A 25,228-nucleotide genomic window follows, 5' to 3' on the forward strand; every position below is an offset into this window, starting at 1 on the left:
AAGGTTCCCACAATTCCCGGAGAGCTAATTTCTAGCCACAATTCAAAATGGCGGAGGAGGGTGGGGCTTGTCTCACGGTCGACGTCACACGTCACGCGCAGCGTTCCTTTTCCAGCGCGGGCCGCGCGCGTCCTCCTCCCGCCAAGGCTTTTGGAGGAGTCGCCTGCGATTGGCTGACGGGCCGAGGGCGGGGCCGGTGTGAGGCCCGGGATAAAGCATCATCACTTCCTGTTGGGGGCAGTCGTTTCCTGTCGCTGCTTGGTAACAATGGGGGAGATAATGGCTGCCTGAGCAACGTTTCCGAGCGGGCGCGGGGCTAGAGGCGGGTCTCCACCAGCGACTCATCGGAGGCGGGTCTGAGAGCGGCGCAAAGAGAGGCGCGCGGAAGCCTCGGCGGCGGCGGCCTTCCCCCCAACTCGGATCCCAACAACTCACAGCGAGTAAGTGGAGCTTTGGGGGGTCCTCTGAGAAATGGATGGGGAGCGAGAGGGAGACGGCGGAGTTGCGGCCGCCGCTTTTTCTCAAAATGGTCCGAGTGGCCTGAGGCGGAGGAGGCGAGGCGCCGCTTCCGGACCCCGGGCGCCGGGTGCTGCGGGGGGCTCCGTGGCGTAGTCGCCGCTGCCATTTTAGTTGGGTGTCTAGTCCGCAGCTCTCCGGAGGGAAGTGTGCTGGGGCAATATATATATATATTTTTTTCCTGCGGCCGCGCTACCCGCAGCCAGGACCCTGCAGAGTCTTGAGAATTTCAGGGAGGCGACTTTCAAGTTTGGCCTCAGGCGTGAGAATCTTGAATCTTTTCAGGGTTTTCTCTCTTTGGTTCTTTGGAGACTTCCTTCCCTTTGGAGACTCTCCGCCCCTTTACTTCGGTGGGCTGGGGTTTGGGAGTAGGAGGTAAGTCTGGCTGCTCTAAGTTCGATGCCGGGAATTCTTGGGCCTTTCCACTTCCCAGGATTTGCAAAACCTCCTTTTGAGCTCGCGCGGGGCACTATCAATTAGGTGGCCCCTGAGGCTGTGATGACATCTTCCCGGAGGATCTCAGGCAAATGTGGTTTACTCCCTCGTTTGAATAACCCTGGAATATCCTTTGCCAGATATCACAGTAAGGATACCTACCGTCCCTACCTTCCCACCCCCCAAAAAAAGGAGGGAAGAGCAATTGCGTGTTGTTTTACCCTTGTAAAGGGAGGAATGTGGCCAGAAGATTTTCAAGTTAATTTCCGTTCCATCAGCCAACCCCCGCCCCCTTAAAAAAAAAAAGCCTAGGGGTCTTGGCTTCTGCGGGCGGTACCTGCCACGTACGCCATAGCTTTAGTAACTAGTATTAACCGGTTGGGCTTCTGCTTCCTGAATACTCAGTCCCTTTTTCCCTTATGCTGATTAATTTCAAGATGGAGGAGACAGCCACGTTCCTTCCCTAGACAGTTTCACCATACTTATTCCACAGGTTAGTCCTGGAATCTGAGGCCTAGCAAGTTTATTATCTGGGTCATTCTATCATTTGGGGGCAAGGGGAAGCATTTATATCGGGTTGTCATCCACCTTTTGCCCCACAATAATTTTTGCTGGAAATAAGGAGCCTGCACGTCCTGAATGAGAATTAACCACAATATCTTTGGGTGATTGAAGGAAGGGAGAAATAAACGTACTATTAACTACTAATCATTTATTTCATTCTTCATGTCTAAATACTTTTTAAAATATGATTTTAGAACCCACTTTTCTTATTGAAAAATGTTTCATCCTGATGTTCTTTCATACTTTTTTAGTTTCTGCCTTAGGCCTAGGCCACTGCTAGGACTACTTTACAGAGGTAACTGTGAAGTTCCCAGTAAGTCCTCAAAAGTATCAAAATGTGAAATTACTGGTCTGATAAAGTAAGGCCTATTTTAAGCAAGCTTATATTAAACGATAGATTGGAAATTTTATATCTAGAATATAAGATTCATGGTTCATTCTAACCTGTCTCCCCAAATATCTTAATTTTGAGTTATATTGGGTAGGTTTGTGTGTGTGTTGTATGTGTGAGAGAGAGACTACAATATTTAGGATGTGTATTTTTTTAAAATGTGTATTTCAAAGAAAATATAAAAGAGGAAGAATAATGGATTCTTTTTTTTTTCTAGAGCAGAGTGTGAAGAAAACTAAAATCCAGTTTATTGTTTTACAATACTATGTCATAACAGTCAGGTAACTTATTTTTTTGTTGCGTCTCCTGATTATTTATGTGTAGAATGCATGTTTTAAAATACTCAGTTTTGAAGACCTGGTAATTGGATGGGCTTATTTGATACATGTTAGTTGGTGCTGGGCATACTTCGTGATGAGAATGGATGTTTTATACTGGTAATTCAAAGGGTAGTGTTTCTGAGTAGCTGGAACTCACTAGTGCTTTATCTGTGAATTTTCCTGTTTTAAAATAGTGTCTGAAGTTTACTAGTACTTGTGTAGAACAAAATGAACATGATGGGTATAAATAAATATTGTTCATATGTTCATTGAATAGCTAAAAATATCAGTAGACTTTTTTACAGAACATCATCTTACATTATTTTGTGTTCTATTTTTTTCTTTTTCAAGATTCAAAAAGTAATTGATATATGATACTTTAATTGGTATTAACTCTTTTAATCATCATCATTAAAAGTAACCACATAATTTATTGCCCTGGCTGGGTTGCTTTTAAAAGCAAAAGGGACATTATTATTAATTATGTTTGGACAACAGGCACAAACAAGATTGTCCCAAGCAAACTGGGATGGGTAGTTGTCCTAACTTCATAACTAACTTGTATTGAGTGCTTATGTGCTAGGTCCTGTGCTATTACATGAATAATCATCGCAGCAAAGCTTCATGAGGATGCTATCTATTTTACTGAGGTAACTGAGACTCTGGGAAGAGGTTATTAAATAATTTGTCCTAGATTAAATAGCTAATAAGTGGCAGAGCCCCCATTTTAACCCAGGTCTGTCTAATGCCTGAAGTCACTAAACTTTTTTGCCTCTAGACTTAATTGCTCTGTTTAGATCAGAAATGCAAAGAAATGAAGGTCATAATAAAAAAAATCTATAGGTTATATTGCATCAAAAGCTTAAAAAGAATATTTTATGAAGCAGGTGAGACGTATTTAGCAATTACCCCACTCCTTCTCTTCCCCCCCCCCCCGTTTCATCTATTACTGTATAATTTGATAATTTAAAATCAGAAATGGTTTCATGAAATGGCTTAATTATGAAATGACAGCTACAAATACTAGGCTGGTTGGATATATTCTTTCATGTTAGTGAATAGGTAGTGAAGCCTTAAGTAACACAGTAGGTCAAAGGTGCATCTGCATTCATGGAAGTATAACGTTATATTACTTTTTCTACAGTCCTAGTGGATTGGGAAACAGTAAATCATGGACCAGCCTCCTTAATTTACAACTTACAATATGAAACCAATTAAAATGTGAAAAGTCCTGGCAAACCCAAATCAATGAGGTTCTAGAATTTTGGGCCATGGCCTTGGGCCTGGGATGTGTGTCTTAATTCCTTAAAATTTCTGTGTAACACAAAAGATTAAAAAAGTAGTCAGTTTACATAATCCTTTGAGATTTTGACAACCAATATAAGAAAGCAATAGTACTTCTGTATCTATATTTCTCAACCTTGAATATGGAAGTTTCCCAGAAAGTCAAGCAGTTCATATTACCTTTTATCAAAAGAAATATCTATTAGATTAAAAAAAGTCTTGGCAATTTTGAACGACTTGGGAATATACTTATGAACTTATGGTTTTGTTTCTGGAATACATATATTCCAGATATTGTTTCTGGAATACATATATTCCCAATACAAAATATTGGGTTGGAGCACTAAAATACAAGAAAATTGACAATATTTTATTGTCAATTTTCTTGTATTTTAGTGCTCCAACCCAATATTTTAATTTTTTAGTCATAATAGCACCTACATATGTTGAGACAAATAGCTGTAGACAGTGTGTGGTGTGTATATAGATTCGTGGACCTTTTGCAATTTCATGACTACAGGTTGGGTTTCTGTTATAACATTTGTATGGTGATGAACTTACTGTGTGTGTGGGAAAATATTGTGTTCAGTAATCTTTTCTGAAATGAAAAGTCGCTTTCCTTTTGCTCTTCCACTTGCTTGTAAGAAGGAGTTAACTCTTAATTACAATTTTCATTTTTTATTCAGTAAAGTTACCGTCAGTTACATCTAAGTAGCCATATAATTTATTCAAACTGGGTTACTTTTTAAAATATATATATTTTATTTTTTTTACAGAAAAGAAAGGAGGGATAGAGAGTTAGAAACATCGATGAGAGAGAGACATCGATCAGCTGCCTCCTGCACACCTCCTACTGGGGATGTGCCTGCAACCACGGTACATCCCCTTGACTGGAATCGAACCTGGGACCCAAGTCCACAGGCCAATGCTCTATCTACTGAGCCAAACCAGTCTCTGCAAACTGGGTTACTTTTGAGAATGAAAGAGGACCAGGTTCCTATTAAGTATTATACGACAACAGGTATAGACTGCTACTGTACAAACGGGATATATAGTCACCTTTGTCATTATTTCTATTTAGAAACTCAGATTCAGGAAGCACAGTTGTCAGCATGTTTGGTTCTGTAACACAAAGTTGATTTCTTCAAATAATATAATAGTCATTTATGTAGATAATTTTTTTTAGTCAAGTGATTTTAATGTATTTTTTTATTTATCCTCACTGAGGATACGTTTTTATTGATTATTATTATTTTTTTTTTAGAGAGAGAGGAAGGAAGAGAGAAACATTAGTTGGTTGCCTTCCACAACCCTTGCTCAGGGGATCGAACCTGCAAACTATTTATGTGCCCTGACTGGGAATGAAATCTGAAGCCTTTTGGCGTACAGGAAGAGGCTCTCCAACCAATTGAACCACCCGGCCAGGGTTGGTCAAGTGATATTAATTTTAAAAATTGACTTCACTCTTATTTATTTAATATTTTATTGACTTCAGAGAGAAAGGGAGGAGAGAGAGAGATAGAAACATCAATGATGAGAATCATTGATCAGCTGCTCCTTCACACCCCCTACTGGGGACCGAAACATGGGCATGTGCCCTCAACTGGAATCTGGGACCCCTCAGTCCAAAGGCTATCCACTGAGCCAAACTAGCTAGGGCTTAAAAAGTTAATTTTTGATGGAAAACTCGTGTCTTCAAAAATAGTACTTTATTTACCAATTATCACCAAAATTGTTAGTAATCAGTAATTTTACTTTAGTAACTTTTTTATAAATATATGATCCTTTTGGGTTTTGAGTAATTTTTTTACTTCTTGGGAATAATGAAAAAGCAAGTCAGAATGGAGCTTGTGTGGATAAGACCAAGTTCTAATGTAGTGAGGCAGATCAGTGAAATGGGTAATGGAAGAATATGAAATTCTGCCTCAAGTACTTGAGTGAATTGAAATGTCATTATAATAGCTTCCTTTGAAAACTAACTTGCTCCTATGAATTGGCAGCATTTGGCTTGATCTCTGTCCTTGATCTGTTGACTTTTCTTTTGATCCTACTGTTTTAGAGGGTTGTAATAGTTAAAATTGTGAACTGCAAGTCAGTAGACTTGCAAAGAGATTAGACATATGAAGGACATTTCTGAATCCTTTTGTGTATTTTTGTTATGATCCTTTTCAAGTGATAGAAATAGTATATAAGTGAGGCTAAGCTAACATTGTCATATAAATAATATTTTATAATCTCATATTACAGTAGTATCAGCAGTGGTGGAGCCCTGGGTAGCATCCTTTGATAGGCCAATGCTGGAAATAATCCACAAATAGTGTGGGTGGTGAGAGGTATCCTGCAATAAGTAAAGGCATGATACCTCAGTTTCCCCCTGCTTTTAAAAGAGGAGTGCTTTATATTTATTTTCAAACAGATAAGGTGGTGACCAAAAGGGAGACTGAAATACATGAGTGAGAAAAGCACAACTTTTTATCTTACGTCCTAATTTTTTTTTATGTTTCTTATGGTTTATTTTTCTGTCTTAATACTGTAATGTGACTTTGGTTATATCTTATTCATAGTCATGAATTCATAGAACTGGAAAGTACTTTAATGCTTTAATAATCCAGTACTCTAATATTGATGGAGACCCTGAGGTACAAGTGGTTAACTGAATTGGCCAAATTAACACAGCTATTAATAGTTAATGTTACAGCTAAGACAAGAACCCAGTATTTCTATTTTGTTTGTTCTTTTACACAGCTGAATACCACACTGCTATTCATGGAATAAAAAAAAGCCATCCTGGGTGTTTTCAACCTTTCATTTGTCTGTTACAAATGCCATAACATTTTTTAAAAATATATATTTTATTGATTTTTTACAGAGAGGGATAGAGAGTCAGAAACATCGATGAGAAACATCGACCGGCCGCCTCTTGCACACCCCCTACTGGGGATGTGCCTGCAACCAATGTACATGCCTCTGGCCGGAATCGAACCTGGGACCTTTCAGTCCACAGGCCGACGCTCTATCCACTGAGCCAAACCGGTTTTGTCAAATGCCATAACATTTAAAATATATATATATTTTTAATTGATTTCAGAGAGGAAGGAAGAGGAAGATGGAAACATCAATGATGAGGGAGAAAAATTGATCGGCTGCCTCCTGCATACCCCCTACTGGGATTGAGCTGACAATCCAGTGATGTGCCCTTGACTGGAATTAAACCTGGGACCTTTCAGTCCACAGGCTGATGCTCTATCCACTGAGCAAACCTGCAAGAGCCAATTGCCGAAACATTTTAATTAAACATTCTATATATGAAGAATTCCCAACACTTTTGGTGACTACATATGTGATGGTACATTATATCCTGACCATAGTTCTTTGTGATTTGATTTTTTTAACTGCATTATATTTTTCTCTGGTGATGGTATGAATGATCTAACATTTTCTTTATTGACAAGGATAGTATGTCATTAATTTACATCTACTCTGAGGTTTTAATGAATCTCTGTTGCAAACATGATGATACCTGCCCTTCTCTTTTCAATGACACATACTTATGTCAGTTTTTTAAAATTTAATTTAATTTTTTTATTTTTTAATCGGCATGTTCTACTTTAGAACACTTTTGAGTTTGGAGTTTGTATGAACACATGAAAATGCTCAAGATAACTTTGGTAGTTGGTTGGTATTAGGTTACTTTGATTCCTCCCTCCCTTTTTCTTTTGAAAAAGATGTTATTTCTTCCAGACTTAAAAAATGTGGCTTATTTTTAAATTGACACTCAAAAAAGCATTTGAATTTCAGAATTCAGTTTTGTAAAGACTGTTGGTTTTGTTAACAGTACATTTTGTTCCCTTAAGTCTCCATAATTGGGTACTATGATGGAGTATGTCCATTGAATATAATGTGTGTGCTTATACTTAGCACCACGTCTCCAACCTATTAAAACTGATCAAAATGTCTTAAGTGACTTTTCACCCCATAAAAATTACATATTTAAGCATTGGAGTAAATGGATTACAATGATTAAGTGATATGCTTTTAGCAGTGGTCAAAAATATAGTAGTTTGCATAATTTATATTAATATATGTTAATGACTAACGATGGTTTAAAATTCTCAAGGTAAATAAAATCTGTTTTAACTTCTCTAATTACAGTTAATAAATCTCAGGTTTGGTTTTCTTGTTGGCTTTTTCTCAGAATTAAATTTACCCGGCACTCCCAGACCACACCGCGCCCGTCCTGGGCCTGGACCACGCTCAGGGAATGGGCTCTCAGACGAAAACTGCAGTTCAGTCAGGCCAGAGACATACTGGGCGAGGGCAGCCCCCAGGGTCACAGACCTCAGGAAGGAAGGCCGTGGGGGCCGAGGCTCTGCTCTCCCTCTCCTGGTCTCACAGGCAGGGCCTGGCCCCAGTGATGTCCTCTGGTTCAGTTTCGTCCTTCCCCTCCTCCCAGCCTAGTGAGCTCCCCTCCCCCACCTGACTCTCCTCCCACCGAATGCCTCATAGAACGACCTCGGACCCAGCGCCTCTTAAAAATACAGGGGGGTCCGCGGCAGGCGCGGGAGGCTGGCTCGGCGGCCAGTGCTGGCGGCCTTGGCTGGGCTGTGAGCTCTCAGGCCAAACTGTACTTACCTAGTGCAAAAACTAAACGTGTACAGATGCCGCAGATTTTTATCTGAATTTCAAGTCTGACCATTTTTGTAAATGTTCTTGGTGTTTGACTGTAATGTAACTATTTCACTTAATGGTTTTACATAGTCCTCTAGTCCTGGTGCTGCCGGGGCTGCCCGGGACCGCTGCTCTCCGATGGTTTGTATTTTATATTTTAATCTAGAGAATAGTATTGGGCAGGAGGAAGAAGTTTGGGTGCTGGGGCATTCCCCTGCCCTTGGCGTTAATTGGTTTGCGTTGCAGTATGCTGTCTGGGTGGGGGGTGAGGGGCACGTGCGTTCCAGCTAGGCCAGCAAAGGGGGCTCTCGCCCGGGCCACACAGAACCCACATTGCGGTGCTGGACAGCCTGCAGGCAGAGGGTCCCAGGGAGGGCTGAGGGAAGGACATGGTCCCAGCCCAGACCCTACGGGAGGCCCTCTGCCTTCCTTTGCCAGCACAGAGGGGCCTGACTTTTTTGTTGAACTTTTATGTTTAGGGTGAACGAAACTGCCAAACTTCCTATAAGTGAAGACTTTTTCCAACTGCCCAATAAGGGGGTGGGGATCTGAGGACAGAGCTCTCATCGCCCCCACAGAGCATCTGCGGGGGTGCACCTCTTCCTCCCACCCGTCTGTCTGCGGAAGGCAGACTGTCCAGGGAAACAGCCCCCTTTTGTCTACACTCGGCCCCGAGCCCCCCGGCCCCACACCCCCTGCCCTCCTTTTGTAAGTATGTGAAAAGGACAAAACTGCAAACGTGGAGTCTCGGCCGGAGCCTCTCCGGCTGTGGCTTTTAACTATGTAATAATGTATAGAGAAAGTGTTGGTGTTCTAAGACTGTGTGGCTGTGCAATTTCTGTACATTTGCAATTAGAGATATTAAAGATTTATTTAGCTATTTAAAAAAAAATTTACCCGGCACTGTCATACATTCATTGTGAGTAATTTTTTAAGTGACTGGGCAAAATTTCTAATTTGGCCATTTGTTTCCAGGAATGGATTTGGATACGTTTGGCACACAGCATGCTGAGACAGATAAGGTTAATAAAATATGCTGTTTATCTAGGGGACAACTGTATTTAAAACAGATACACTAAAAGTTGACTGATTCAAAAGTTAAGTCCTGCTGGTAATGTACTTATAAAGGCTTTATCACTTTGGGAATTTTTAAAAGAGGAATCAATCTAGTATACAAAGCTCATAGGGATTTTGAACACTTGATAGAATGTATTTTAAAATATATCATCTTGGAATATATTGGGAGTCAGTTGTCCATTTAGTGGAAAGTTGACTGAATATGGATCAGAAGACCTAGATTTAATTACTGACTCTTTCTGCTTATTAGCCACACAGCCTTTGGTAATCACTTCCTCTCTCTGTGTTTCTGTTTCTTATATCTGTAAAATAGAGGTAGTGAGGTGTTCTTCATACGACTATTGTAAGAATTAAATGAAATGTAGATGAAAGGACTGTGTAAATATAGAGTGGTGGGTATTGCTTATAATTTGGGGGAGAGCTAAGTGATTTAGGAAACATTTATATATTTTTTCTCTTAAATTGTTCTATTGGTAAACTTTTCATAGAAATACTAGAGGCCTGTGGGGAGCAGGCCTAAGCCAGGAGGTGGACATCCCCCTAGGAGTCCTTAGTGCTGCCCTGGAGTTGGAGGCAGGAGAGGCTCCCGCCACGTCCACTGCATTCACCAGCCATGAGCCTGGCTTCTGGCTGAGTGGCACTCCCCCTGTGGGAGTTCACTGACCACCAGAGGGCACCTCCTGTGTCGAGCATCTGACCCCTGGTGGTCCGTGTGCGACATAGCAACTGGAGGTTCCTCTGGCCTGTCGATTTGCATATTAGGATTTTATTATATAGGATAGGATTTAAGTTAAAAAGTGGCTGATGCTAATTTTATACTCAATCCAAAATACCTGATTTATGCACATGAATATTATAACTGACAGTAAGATAATACAGTGAAGTTCTTCTCTTTTATGATGATAGAAGGAGCCAAGGGGTGTGTAGGGATTCGTTTTTCCTCTTAGTAAATTGGAAATGTACTACAAATTTTTAAAAAATATATTTTATTGATTTTTTACAGAGAGGAAGGGAGAGAGATAGAGAGCTAGAAAAGTCGATGAGAGAGAAACATTGACCAGCTGCCTCTTGCACACCCCCTACCGGGTATGTGCCCACAACCAATGTACATGCCCTTGACCAGAATCAAACCTGGGACCTTTCAGTCTGCAGACTGACGCTGTACCCATGAGCCAAACCGGCTTCGGCTGTACTACAAATTTTTAGCATAATTCTTCACTAATATTTTCACAGCAAAATGGAAAGAGATCTATTAGATCATTTGGACTGTGATTCTCTGACATCTATGGCCTGGATTTTTAAGCTTTTGTTTTCACTTAACAAACATTAGTGACATTACATCTCCCAGGGGCTGAACTAGTGGTTTATATTCATTACATTTTCCAGTATATACCACTTAAATGGTGAAGGAACTGTTGAAAATGAGACCAGGCTCATTGGGTATGTGTAAGATTATTTTACAAGGCATTTTAGAATATTGCTTGCATTCAGGAGTTCCTTTTTCAAAATGCACATGTAGCTACTGGACACTTGAAATGTCACTAGGGTAGCTGTGGAACTGAACTTTAAATTTTCTTTAATTTTAATAAAGTTAAATAAAAAACTGAAGCAGTGTAAAATACTTTTTCATTGAACACAGCTGTTGTTTTGATAGAACTGCATTTCACTTGAACCATTGCTAATTTATTATTTTTTTATGTTTGTTTTTATTGAACAATTGCTAATATAGCATCCAGTTGGAGATGTGCTATGAGTATAACATACACCAGATTTCAGAGACTTGCTATAAAAAAAAATGTAAAACACTTCACTGATTCTTATATTGATAACATTTTGAAATGATTTATGTTGGATAAGTAAGCTATATATTAAATATATAAAAGACCATATCAAGCACAAAGTGCCACTTTGATGGCACAGACAAACGCTGTGTAGAGATGAATGCAAAAATTGGTAGGTGAAATAGTAATAATTACTTAGATAGGATTTTATGGAACATTGAAGGGTGAATGCAATGGGGAGAACCTAAAAAAAGGCTGAGGGAACAGCATTAGTAGAAGTGTGATGGTAGGAGGGCTGGGATGGGGCAACCTAAGTTAATTGGTTTGTCAAGAAAGTGTCATGATTTCACTTTTGGAATCTCATGAACAAAATGAACGGGCAAAATAGAGGCAGGCTGACAGCTGTTGAAGGATATGAAGGGGTGGAGGGATTGAGCAAAAAAGGAAAAGAGAAAAAACTCATGGACAGGGACAGCAGTATGGTGGTGATTGGTGGGTAGGGAGGAGATGTAAGGGGGTATAGTGGGGATACATGGTGATGGCAGGAGAGTTGACTTGGGTGGTGAACACAATATAGTGTACAGATGATGTGTTGTGGAATTATGCACCTGAAACCTGTATAATTTTGTTAACCAATGTCACCCTAACATATTCAATAAAAATGGGAAAAATAAATATGACCTGTAAGCCCAGAGGAGAAAACCAAGATACTTAACCCATCTGACTTAATGACATTTTAGTCCAAATGGTCTTTTGAAATCAGTATATTCAAATTCCTAACTGATAAGGATTCCCCTCTTTAATACAAAGCCTCTGCTTGAATATTTCCAGAAATGGGTAGTTTGTTAACCTAACAATTTTACTTGTTAGGTTATTGTATTAAAAGAAGGAATTATATGCTTCCATGTTTCTTCAACTATTGGCTCTAGTTTGACTTTATTTTGGCACACTTTCATGTTTTAACTAAATATTTGAAGACAGTAATTGTTCCCGTTTTTGTCTTCACACTAGACATCTCCAGGTTATTTTACCATTTATTTTATGATGATCCCTGGCTTGCAGTCATCTTAGTTACTCTAGATACTTTCTTCTGTTTGTCCCTTTTTCTTCTGCAGATATTTAAAATGTTTCAGATAGTCCACATATAGTGTGAACAGATGGTTGCAGTGGGGCAGTTACATATCTTTATTGAATACTGGTCTGTGAAAGCAAAGTAGGGAGTATGTTAGATTTCATAGACAGGCAGGTCAAACAGCTTTTTATTTAACTTTTGTTAACTAAAAATGCCAGGTTATCTTCATCTGAACTGCCCAGACAGGTTTTTCCCTTTCTCTAGTACTCTTACTATGAGTTATTTTAGCTGTATAACTCTTAGTAAAATGTTCAAGGTAACATTGGTCCATAATCTTTAAGGGTGGTATTCAATAATGTGAATCTCTTAAACTATATTGTCCTCAAGTTCCGTGTTGCTCAAACTGATTCTATATCAGAATGATAACATTACTTGGAGACTGATTTAAAATTCGGGTTCTGCCCAGCTTGTATGGCTCAGAGGTTGAGCATGGACCTATGAACTGGGCGGTCATGGTTTGATTCCTGGTCAGGGCACATGTCCAGGCTGTGGGCTCAATCCTAGTGGGGCGTGCAGGAGGTAGCCAATCGATTCTCTGTCATCACTGATGTTTTTCTCTCTCTCTCTCTGAAATTAATAAAATCTAAAAGAAATTTAAAATTACAAATAAAATGCAGGTTCTAAGCTGCACTTCCAATCTACTGAATTAGAATCTGCATTTTAACAAGATTTTCAGGTGATTCAGTTTGTATGCTGATGTTTGAGAAGCACTGCTCTAGCCCACATTTCTTCATAAAGATAGCATGAAAAATCTTTTTGGTCTCTCTATAGAAACCAAATCAAACTAGTCAGCAGTATTGTCTTAATGGCTCTCAGCCCTGATTGCACAATATAATTAACTGTGAAATTGTAAAAATATTGCTGTTTGGTCAACCCCAGAGAGAGCTCCTCAGGTGATTCTCACATGCAAACCAAAGTTGAGAAACACCTCTATGTGAGCAAAATGAGGTTAATTTGGCAATGATCCTTACTGCTGGTGAACACATATTCTTGTACATGTTTGCAGAATTTTCCCTTGGGTTTATTGTCAGATTTTGCTATGCTATAGTCTATACACGTCACTTTCTTTGAATATTAGATAATTTTAAAGTCTAGTATTTTAAAGATTATCATTAGAAGTTTTGGAATTTAGGCTCTTAACTCTCTTTGAAAAGTTTGTTTTTGCCACTATTTTCAGTTGGAAGGTGATTTTTCTTATTGAATCAAATAGAAACAAAATAGAACTTGAGTACCTCTATCTTACATCTTGTTACTATACCAACTCTCCCACATACTCAGTACAAGACCCCTTTCTTATTTTAGGTACTGTTTTTCAAAACTATTTAAAAAATCTGCCCCATAACAGTGCTTGGTACATGAGTTTACTGTTTGTTTTTTTTGGTTCATGGCCTTCAAATGTCAGAACTTAACAGACATTTTTGCCTTATTTGAAAGATTTATATTTTTAAAGCTTTTCAACTCTACTGTTAAATTTCAGAACTCATTGGTCCTTCACAAGTGGACTTCCTTCATCATAACTTTCATATTATTAGCATTCAAAATAGTAACTACTTAAGTATAGTAGTCAGATGTTAATGTGGTTTTCTTTGAAGAATTGCAGCTGAAGTACTTTTTCCTTTGCGCTTTTCTATATTTTAAAAAATTAGCTTACTGCCAAAACCGGTTAGGCTCAGTGGTAGAGGGTCGGTCTGCGGACTGAAGGGTCCCGGGTTCGATTCCGGTCAGGGCATGTATGTTGGTTGCGGGCACATCCCCAGTGGGAGGTGTGCAGGAGGCGGCTGGTTGATGTTTCTCTCTCATTGACGTTTCTGGCTCTCTATCTCTCTCCCTTCCTCTCTGTAAAAAAATCAATAAAATATATTTTAAAAATTAGCTTACTATTATCAAATAATATTATCGATAGTTAGCTACATATGAAAAAATGTGGTTTCCTTTTGTTAATTTTTCTATTGGATGGCCCATGTAACTTATGAATGCTTTATTTAAGCTGTTGATTTCTAGTCATCTTAAAGTTTCAAGTTACTATAAAAACATGTCTCAGAAATTTCTATAGTTTAGTTTTACCAAAATTATGGATTCTTAGTTGTGAGATTAGAAAGTTTTTTCAAAAAATGTTAAGTTTATCCTTCCTACCCCTTCCTTGATGTGTTCATCTCATTTGTTTAAACCGATGGAAATCTAGATGTGCCCATGTCTGAACTAAAATTTGTTTAGGTTCAGCAGACAGGTAGAGACTAGGGTTTTTATTTTTTATATCTGCAAGAAGGTTTGTTGTTCTTTTTCTCTTTAGTATTGACTTATGAACATCCAGATACTTCATGTGTTGTGTGTGACATTAAATCCTAGTACCAGCACCTATAGATTCCCTTTTTTCTACAAATCAGATTATCATATGTTCATGGGATTAACTTATTGTGTCATTGTGAGTTTAAAAAGATCCAGCTGAAGTTGGATGGAATTTTAGATTATTTACCACCAGTTAATTTAGAATGTGTGTAAATCTGCTAGTATTTCCTAAGGCCATATAAGTAGTGAATGATAATTAAGAATTTGGGCCAGTTTTATGTACTATCAAGAGCAGAGGTTATCAAACTATTTCTGTAAAAGGCCAAGTAATACTTTTTTTGTGTTGCTGATAAAAAAATAAAGTAAAATTGAAGCATATTATGCAGTTATTGATATATAAAGAGAAGCCAAATTTCCACAGTTTTTCTTGATAAAACTTAAAATGTAAAAAACAAAGTAAAATGCAGTTTTAATACTGAGTTTATAGTAGAAATCAATGTTAGTAGAGATGTTTTATAGTGCATATTTTCCCCCAAATAAGTAACATTTTGGGAAGCATGGTATATAGATTCTGAAAAATTATTTTTCTAATCAAAAAAGCAATTGTTCATACCTTTTCTAGAGGCAGCTTAGAAATAAACAAGAAGACATTGATTTTTAAGAGCAGTATAAATGATATTGAATTACAGGAAGAAGATGGGCAGAATTTCACATCTATAGTCACATGCTTCAGAAATTAGAATGATGAAGGATTGGATCCCAACAAAGATTTCAAGGACTAAACAGCCCTGCCTTTGTGAAGAGTTCCCCATAAAAAACATTAAAAACAATCTCTTCCAAGAATACAGGTTCCAGTAAGAAGGCAGAACAGTTAATGAACTCTAGGAATTTTGTAGGGGTTTTATAGCTTGTTGGACGTGAACTTTTTTAAAAAAAAAAAAGTATTTTATTGATTTTTCACGGAGAGGAAGAGAGAGGGATAGAGAGCTAGAAACATAGATGAGAGAGAAACAGCGACCAGGTGCCTCTTGCACACACCCTACTGGGAATATGCCTGCAACCAAGGTACATGCCCTTGATAGGAATCGAACCTGGGACCTTTCAGTCTCAGGCCAATGCTCTATCCACTCAGCCAAACCGGTTTTGGCAGATTTGAACTTTTGAGGAAATATGTGATTTCTTAAGTTTTATTTATGTATAATTAATATACCAAAATATTGCAAGTTTAATGAATTCAATTTGATGCATTTGGACATAAGCAAATACCTGTGATACTATCACCACAATCAAGGATATAAACCTATCCATCACTTCCAAAAACAATTAAGAACTCAAAATGTAATAATAATCAAGTACAATATTTTAATATAGGTCTACTAATTTAAAAAAGGCATTCTTTTGGGGGTTAACATTTTTTAATTGGAGTTAAACATTCCTTATCAAAATCATGTGTAGGTTTTCATCTAGTGCTCCTGCTATGTAATCAGTCCAGATGTGTATAGTTTTTTTTTTTTTTAATGTTTTTATTGATTTCAGAAAGGAAGGAGATAGAGGAAGAGAAAGAGAAAGAGAAAAAGAGAAACATCAGTGATAGAGAATCATTCATCGGCTGACTCCTGCTAGCCCCATATTGGGGATGGAGCTCACAACCCCAGCATGTGCCCTGACCAGGAATTGAACCGTGACTCCCTGGTTCATAGCTAAGCCGGCTCGGCCAGAAGCATATAATTTTAATGAAGCATACTCATCCCTTAGAAAGTATTTATAGAATTCTAGACTCTTCTCTGCATCTTTACCTTTTAACATCATTACACTGCAGTTATCACTTTGTGAAGGTTAGGTGAAAGCTCCCAAGTTGCACACTTACTAGTAAATGGATTTTGAAATAAGGAAATTTTATTTTTATTTGCACCAAGGTCTAAAAAAATACTTCTGGAACTGTAGTTTGTGCTCATAAAATATATCTACTAATTTGTATGGGAATGCAGCTCTCATTTCTTTGATAGCACAAAGAAGTGCATGTAAAGCAGCTTGCTTGACTTTGTGATTCCAGTGTTAATTGAAATGACTTACTGCAGGGTAAGTTTACATATAAGCACTATTTTGCCTTGTAATTTTAAATATGGTTTTTAATTTATTTCAGAGAGGAAGGGAGAGGGAGAAAGAGATAGAAACATCAATGATGAGAATCATCCATCGGTTGCCTCCTGCACACCCTGTACCAGTGATCAAGCCTGCAATCTGGGGCATGTACCCTGACCAGGAATGGAACCTCGACTTCCTGGTTCATAGGGTGATGCTCAGTCACTGAGCCACACAGACTGGGCTGCCTGGTTATTTTAGTTTGGATTAATTAAGAACATTATGAATCCTTTAGCAAAAGCTAAATTTCCACACTTGTTTTGTAATGGTAATTGAGGGTGGTTCTCATTGGGGAAAAATTTCCACTTGGGCTTGGGTACAAATCACAATAAACTTTTACCAATGCTAAGCCATCAAAATGAACAAGTGATGAAGTAAGATACTTAGTTTCTGTTTCTGACAAAAATTCATGGAACTGGTGATGATTGTTAAATCTACAATAATGAAGCTCGCCATTCACACTATTGGTTCAATAATATGATGGATTTAAATATTTTCTGAAAACTCCCTTTGATGAATAATATTGTGGATAACCATAGACTTAAATATCTTACATTTTCACAAGGTTTGTAAATTTATCTAACCACGTTTTTTTTCTGTTTTACACATTTTACCACTATTTCAGTTGTAATACATCTTAGCAAATTCCACTTCAGGTTGTGCTGCATTAGTGTTTTCTCAACTTCTTTGAAAACATTATCACCTGTAGTAGTTCCATACAGATTTTTTTTTTTTTTTTTTTAATATATTTTATTGATTTTTTACAGAGAGGAAGGGAGAGAGATAGAGAGCTAGAAACGTCGATGAGAGAGAAACACCGACCAGCCGCCTCTTGCACACCCCCTACCGGGGATGTGCCCGCAACCAACGTACATGCCCTTGACCAGAATCGAACCTGGGACCTTTCAGTCCGCAGACCGACGCTCTACCACTGAGCCAAACCGGTTTCGGCTCCATACAGATTTATAGAGGCTACTTATACATCTTAAACTCCTTGAATAATCAACTCTTGACTCCTAGAATAAACAGTGAATAGTATCACTTACAGTTGTGGACTTACAGTGAGCCAAGGAAAACCACTCAAAATCATTTGATGCCTTGTTTTTCATTTGTTTATTGATGTGTCCCAATATATTTAACTTCTGAGCAACTGTGTGCATCAAAACACTAATAATTTTAAACAAGTTTATTTTCTCTGTACACATTTCTTTAGCTTCTTCCATCAAATGCAAATTAACTCAACATCAATAAATGATTTTCCTTGCTTAGCCACCAATGAGCCACGGGAAACTTACTTTGGTTGAAGTCTTATTTTTTAATTTTGTGAAGAAATATTTTGTTTTTTTATCTTGTTTTCTAATTTTACACTGTAGCTTCCCTGTGAATTAGGAATGAATTAAGAATGATAATATCCTCAGTCTGATAATATCGACATATATTTCATTACTTAAGCACAGTTATTGTGCCTTTACATGCTGCATAATAAACAATCTTCACCATCTAATCCGATAAAATAATCCCTTTTCTTTGCCTTTAAGGGTGGCATTTTAAGTCCATCTTCTTGACTTGATGAGTGTGCACCTGTAACTTGTCACAGTATGGTGATGTACATGGCTCTTGAAATGTTGTCAAATTGTAATTGCATCACTACAACTTACAATGCTCAGATCACAACTGTAAAGCAGTGAAAAGTGCCACATTTAGTCTGTCACAATTATTAAACTTTGTCATTATATCATAAAAACCAGATGATAATGAATGTAAATGAACCTATATGACTATTTCAATAAAATAAACACTGAAATTTGAATTTCATATAACTTACACATCATAAAAATTCCTTCAAAATAAACATTGAAAAGTGTAAAAAGCATTTGTGGGTCTCAACAAGAAAAAATAGGCAACAGAGCTTAATTTGGCCGTTGGGCCATAGTTAGCCAACCCCTGACCTAGTCTTTTCCTAGTAAAATAGGGCTTTGGGGGTGTTTTTCTATTATAAAATTTCATTCAGATGAGTTCTTAAAATTTACATCTTGACCTATATTCTGGATTTTCACATAGTTGAAAATGTTTTATAGAACACATACTTCTGTTTTCAAGATTGATTTCCTTTCTCCTTTAGATAAATTTCCACTTGTTCATCAAGATGGAAAGCTCAGATTCTAATGATAAAGGAAGTGGTGATCAGTCTGCAGCACAGCGCAGAAGTCAGATGGACCGATTGGATCGGGAAGAAGCTTTCTATCAGTTTGTGAATAACCTGAGTGAAGAAGATTATAGGCTTATGAGGGATAACAATTTGCTAGGCACCCCAGGTATGAGATATGTAGTTTAAGAATTTATATATGTAATTCGTTGGTCTTTTAAAAAATAGCCTGTTTTGAAAATCAGTTTCTCTAGACATTATGAAGTGTGATTTTAATGCAAGGTATATAGAATGACGTTTACTATATTTATTACTTGGTTCTGTTCATTTATATTTGGAATTATCCTATATAATATTTTAAAAATATATTTTATTGATTTTCTACAGAGAGGAAGAGAGATAGTTAGAAACATAGATGAGAGAGAATCATTGATCAGCTGCCTCCTGGCCCCCCCACTGGGGATGCGTCTGCAACCAAGGTACGTGCCTTTGACCAAATCGAACCTGGGATCCCTCAGTCTGCAGGCCAACACTCTTATCCACTGAGCCAAACCGGTTTCAGCTATATGATATTTTTAGTTATGAATTATATTATGAATTTATAGTGAGCTGATTTGAAAACAGTGGAGCTGCCCTAACCGGTTTGGCTTAGTGGGGAGTGTGCAAGAGGCAGCTGATCGATGTTTCTCAACGATGTTTCTAGCTCTCTATTCCTCTCCCTTCCTCTCTGCAAAAAAACAATAATATATATATATATTTTAATAGATTTTATTGTTTCTTTTTCAGAGAGGAAGGAAGAGGGATAGAGAGCTAGAAATGTCGATGGGAAAGAAACATCGACCAGCTGCCTCTTGCACACCCCCTCCCGGGGATGTGCCCGCAACCAACCAAGGTACATGCCCTTGACCGGAATTGAACCCGGGACCCTTCAGTCCACAGGCCGACACTCTATCCATTGAGCCAAACCGGTTTTGGCCAATAAAATATATATTTTTTAAATGTGCTTTTATAAAAAAGATAACAGTGGAGCTGAACAATTTTTTAAATTACTTTTATTGATTTCGGAGAGGAAGGGAGAGAGAGAAACATCAAAAATGAGAGAATCATTGATTAGCTGCCTTCTGCACACCTCACACTAGGGATCAAGCCCACAACCTGAGCCCACAACCGGGGCATGTGCCCTGACTGGTTCATAGATTGATGATCAACCACTAAGCCATGCTGGCTGGGCTGAACCATATTTTTGTTGACTTATTTAACTTCTAGGCATGAGTCTAATTATGGAAGAGCTAATAGGAATTTTAGTTTCTAGGACAGACTTACTCTGTTTTGTTATTACTGATTCCCTGAATATGTCCCAATCATAATCCTCCAGAGCTGGCTTTTGGTAAAATTACCAATTATTCAGAACTTTGTGCTTAGCTATTAGGTCCTATTTAATCATAGTTAAAATCCATTATTTCCCATAGTTCTTATCTCTATTTAATTTTACTAATTTTTTAGTAGAATTGCTTAAATTTTAAAAGATCAGGTGTTAGTGAAAGGAAGTACATTTTGTATCATCAGTACCAGGTTTCATTCAGAATATCTAAACTGGGCTTCTGGTCCTGCCATTTATTAGCATGTCAGTCTCTCACTCAGTCTCAGTTTTCTTGTTTTAAAATACAGATAGTAATATCTAGCTTCCAGACTTGCAATTGTAATGAATGAGGTAATACAGACAAAAACATTCCGTAAACTATAAGAAATTTGAACAAATATAAATTGTAATGTCATGCTCCCAAAGAAATGAATTTTACCCAGATTTCCTAATCCTTGGTTTTCATCTCAGATGGGTAAGAGTCATTAGTTTTTATTTGTAATTTGGCAAACATTTTAAAACTATTTTCAGGTGAAAGTACTGAGGAAGAGTTGCTGAGAAGATTACAGCAAATTAAAGAGGGCCCACCACCACAAAACTCAGATGAAAATAGAGGTATTTTAAGGGTTTGTAAGGGTTGGGTAGAGGATGGAATGGATAAAAAACTTCATAACAGTAAATGTCAGCTAAAGATTATCCAGAAATGGCATAAATTAATTTGGTGCTAAGTTAACTGCTCATAAAAAGAGAAATGGCATTGTCTTGATATTTGGTAAGAATGTGAACGTAAGGTGTCTTTCTGCTTCATCTTTGGGTTGTTTATATTAATTGGGCATTGTGAGAAATGGCATATATAAATGTAGTATTTTCTTGATTTTCCATATCCATTGAAATTTCTTTCTATCTACTGAATTATTTCTTTTTTTTTTTTTTTTTTTTGTAAACATATGAGTTCCTCACCAGCAGAAAGAAATGCTTTATTTTCTAACCTCGTGGTTCTCAATAGGGTTTAATTTTGCCCCTTATGGGACATTGGCCATGGCTGGAGACATTTTTTGTCTATCAATACTGGGAGTTTGTTATCAGCATCTAGTGGGTAGAAGCTAGGGATATGGATAAACATTCTAACATCCTGATGTTTTTTTCTCAATGTGAAGTAGAGAATTTCACTATCTAACCAAAGAGGCTGTGATAACAGTCTGGTCTTGAATGTGCCATTGTATGTATTGTGCTAGGTTCAGACTATTCATTTGGTCTGATGTCCAATTTCATGTTAATTAGGAATCTTGGTAACATGAAGAAATATTAATACATTTTCAAATCTATAAACCTTGTTTATTTTGTATTTTTACAATAGCTACAGCAGTCTTGTATTTTAAAATGTCTTATCAAAGTCACTTAAATCAAGAGCCTATAAAAAATGTTACAGGCTAGTGAAAATTTGACAGCAATGTAATTTGAACTATATTCTAGCTCTATACCTTAACTAGTATTTACCTTGTTTGATTGCAAGAGTGTCTTAATAGTGAACTTAAAGTATTGTCTTCTGACAGTCCACAGTGGTATGCTAGGCTCTGTATATAATAGACTATCTCCAGATCCTCTTTAAGAAAATTCTCTAAATTTTGTTTGGATTAGCTTGCTCTTTCAAAATGAAATTGAAATGTCTCTGCCTTTACTTGCAAGTTTATGTAGTACAGCTTACAAAAATCTATAAATTTGAAATCTGTTCAGAAGCTGTTCCTTTTTTTTCTAATACAAAGTTTTTAAGTTTTTTCTAATAACAATAGTTTTAGAGCACTATTACATGATTATCCTAATTTTAGTAGTTCCTTTTCTCCTCTTATTTTTTAAAAACAGGTGGAGAATCTTCAGATGATGTGTCTAATGGTGACTCTATAATAGACTGGCTTAACTCTGTCAGACAAACTGGAAATACAACAAGAAGTGGTCAGAGAGGAAACCAATCTTGGCGAGCAGTGAGTCGGACTAATCCAAGCAGTGGTGATTTCAGATTCAGCTTAGAGATCAATGTAAACCGTAATAATGGGAGTCAAAACCTAGAGAATGAAAATGAGCCATCTGCAAGACGTTCTAATGGAGAAAACATGGATAACAGCCAAAGGCAAGTGGGAAATCCACGATCTGAATCAACATCTGCAGGGCCATCCAGATCAGAACGCAATTCAACTGAAGCATTAATAGAAGTCCCATCTACTAGAGGTCAAAGAAGAGCAAGAAGCAGAAGCCCCGACCATCGGAGAACACGAGCAAGAGCTGAAAGAAGCAGGTCACCTCTGCATCCAATGAGTGAAATTCCACGAAGGTCTCATCATAGTATCTCATCTCAGACTTTTGAGCATCCTTTGGTAAATGAGACTGAAGGAAGTTCTAGAACCCGGCACCATGTGACACTAAGACAGCAAATAAGTGGACCTGACTTGCTAAGTAGAGGACTTTTTGCAACTTCCGGAATAAGAAATGCCTCACAGGGAGCAGGTTCTTCAGACACAATTGGCAATGGTGAATCTATAGGATCAGGACAGAGACCTCCAACCATAGTCCTTGACCTTCAAGTAAGAAGAGTCCGTCCTGGAGAATATCGGCAGAGAGATAGCATAGCTAGCAGAACTCGGTCAAGGTCTCAGACGCCAAACAACACAGTCACTTATGAAAGTGAACGAGGAGGTTTTAGGCGTACATTTTCACGTTCTGAGCGGGCAGGTGTGAGAACCTATGTCAGTACCATCAGAATTCCAATTCGTAGAATCTTAAATACTGGTTTAAGTGAGACTACATCTGTAGCAATTCAGACCATGTTAAGGCAAATAATGACAGGTTTTGGTGAATTAAGCTACTTTATGTACAGTGATAGTGATTCAGAGTCTAGTGGCTCAATCTCAAGTCAAAATATGGAAAGGGCAGAGTCACGGAATGGAAGAGGGGGTTCTGGTGGTGGTAGCAGTTCTGGTTCCAGTTCCAGTACGAGTTCCAGTCCTAGTTCTAGTTCCAATGGTGAAAGTTCAGAGGTTAGCTCAGAGGTGTTTGAAAGTAGTAGTGAAGGAAGCTCATCATCAGGTGGCAGGCGAGAGGCTCGACACAGGGCCCCAGTAACATTTGATGAAAGTGGCTCTTTGCCCTTCCTTAGCCTGGCTCAATTTTTCCTCTTAAATGAGGATGATGATGACCAACCTAGAGGACTCACCAAAGAACAGATTGACAATTTGGCAATGAGAAGTTTTGGTGAAAATGATGCATTAAAAACCTGTAGTGTTTGCATTACAGAATATACAGAAGGCAACAAACTTCGTAAACTACCTTGTTCCCATGAGTATCATGTCCACTGCATCGATCGCTGGTTATCTGAAAATTCTACTTGTCCTATTTGTCGCAGGGCAGTCTTAGCTTCTGGTAACAGAGAAAGCGTTGTGTAATTAAGGTTTGAGCTCTCAGATATGTATCTGGTATAGTGATGGGCAAACAGGAATCACTTGCTTTATGTCCACTTTTTGAGTGGTGCTTGTAAAGTTGCAACCTGAATTGAGTCATTGCTTTCTGAATGAATAATTGTCCTGTCTCCAATTTCTGTTCCAGAATAAAAGGAAATATTTAAAAAGCAATGTTTTAGGACATAAAATCTAATTTCAGTATCAGTAATTGATACACTAATGATTTATTATATATGTTTATTAGTTTCTCCTTTGTTATCTTAAAAGATCTGTCTTAGCAGTGGCTGTTTCATATTGATTTTTAAAGTTTCCCATGCCATAGGAGAGAGAGGCTAAGGAAATTATCAGTTTAGACTAAGTTACAGTACATGTTTTATAAGTGATTGCTTAAAGCTTCACCATTCCCACTTATTAGTTGGCACTAATTTGGCTACATGCTGACTATTATTTGTTCACTTCTTAGGCAAGGTGATATTGGACATATCAATGTAAATAACACCTAAGGTTAGATCTTCTAAGTGTATAACTGTCTCCTAAGCCCATCACTGTGGCACACTGTAGAAGTGAGCTTATAGTTTAATTAAGATGTTTATCTTGTGGAAATATTAAAAAAGCCTATGCTTATGTAAGTGAAAAAAAATCACATTCAATTGTTTAAAAATGTAAAGCTATTTTGTAGAGGCTCAGTACTTTTCCAATGCACTGTTGTAATAATGCATTACAAATTGTAAAGTACCATGCATAGAAATGAAAACAAATGCTTTTTATGAGCCAATATAGTTTAAAAAAAATCACACCAAAAAAATATAAGGCTCCTTTTATAAGTGTGTACATGTCAAGAGCAGAACATATCTATACTATTTAATGTATGTGAGCTACTGTGACATTGCAAAGTAAAGGTCAGAGTGCAGAATAGAACTACATTGAAGGCCAATGGAAATTGTGTGTTTTAACTTGTATTTAGGCAGAAAATGAAAGACTGGGGAGACTACTACTCTGGAAGAATTTAAACTTTTTCATGAAGACAGTGTAATCATACTGGTTTCATATGGTGAGATCTTTGGCACAGTATTCTACTTGAGCAGATGAAGTAGATGAACAAATATTGGGGCAGAGCTTTGCTTTAAAAAAAAAATAAGCCACTATGACCTAGTACAATTTACATTGTTGTTTTTACAAGTCTCCTCAAAAAACAAAGAAGGTAGAAGAAGGAGATTGTAAACCACTTTTAGCATAAACATTGGTACTGATGTGTATACAAATAAGAAAGACTCGGTTTGCATTGTTTTCAAGATTTGTCATTTAAGGTACCTGTGCACACTTGTTAGTATTTCATTGCTGTTTAACACAACCTAATATTTCACATTTAAAGACCAGTTGAGTAGTTAAGAGATTTTCTTTTTGAAAATGAGTCATGTTGGGTTATTTGAAATTCAAATTTGTTGTGCTGCCCATATTTGAAGATGAGGCCACCGACTTATGATCCATGGGACATGCACTTTATGTTGTTTCCTTAGTAGTAACATTAGGTTTGTGAAAAGAACCTCAGCACTCTTGCCAAATTTTACTTTTGAGGCTGGTTGGGGTTTAGATTAGTCTGATTATGGAAGACTTTGTTTGTTTATTTGGAAAAAGCTAATGGGTCCTATGAGGAATTGAACACATCCTTGGCCTTTA

At 37.7% G+C, this 25,228-nt stretch overlaps 1 protein-coding gene across 4 annotated transcripts; it reads left to right on the forward strand.

The window, feature by feature from the left end:
• The first annotated feature begins 192 nt into the window (after positions 1 to 192).
• Positions 193 to 24,756, forward strand: RLIM (ring finger protein, LIM domain interacting). Of its 4 annotated transcripts, XM_036412613.2 has the most exons (5): positions 197 to 440; positions 2,124 to 2,187; positions 18,719 to 18,911; positions 20,634 to 20,717; positions 21,963 to 24,756. In XM_036412613.2, exons 3-5 carry the CDS (start codon positions 18,743 to 18,745, stop codon positions 23,534 to 23,536), a joined length of 1,827 nt encoding a protein of 608 aa, XP_036268506.1. In that variant the 5' UTR covers positions 197 to 440; positions 2,124 to 2,187; positions 18,719 to 18,742; the 3' UTR covers positions 23,537 to 24,756. The 4 variants fall into 4 exon arrangements, with proteins under 4 accessions (XP_045428327.1, XP_036268506.1, XP_036268507.1 ...); XM_036412614.2 differs by lacking the exon at positions 2,124 to 2,187 and having other exon boundaries at positions 198 to 440; XM_036412615.2 differs by lacking the exons at positions 197 to 440; positions 2,124 to 2,187 and adding an exon at positions 9,154 to 9,275.
• The last annotated feature ends 472 nt before the right edge of the window (positions 24,757 to 25,228 follow it).

This window comes from Pipistrellus kuhlii, unplaced genomic scaffold (genome assembly GCF_014108245.1).
Source record: "Pipistrellus kuhlii isolate mPipKuh1 unplaced genomic scaffold, mPipKuh1.p scaffold_m20_p_46, whole genome shotgun sequence".
NCBI classification, from domain to species: domain Eukaryota; kingdom Metazoa; phylum Chordata; class Mammalia; order Chiroptera; family Vespertilionidae; genus Pipistrellus; species Pipistrellus kuhlii.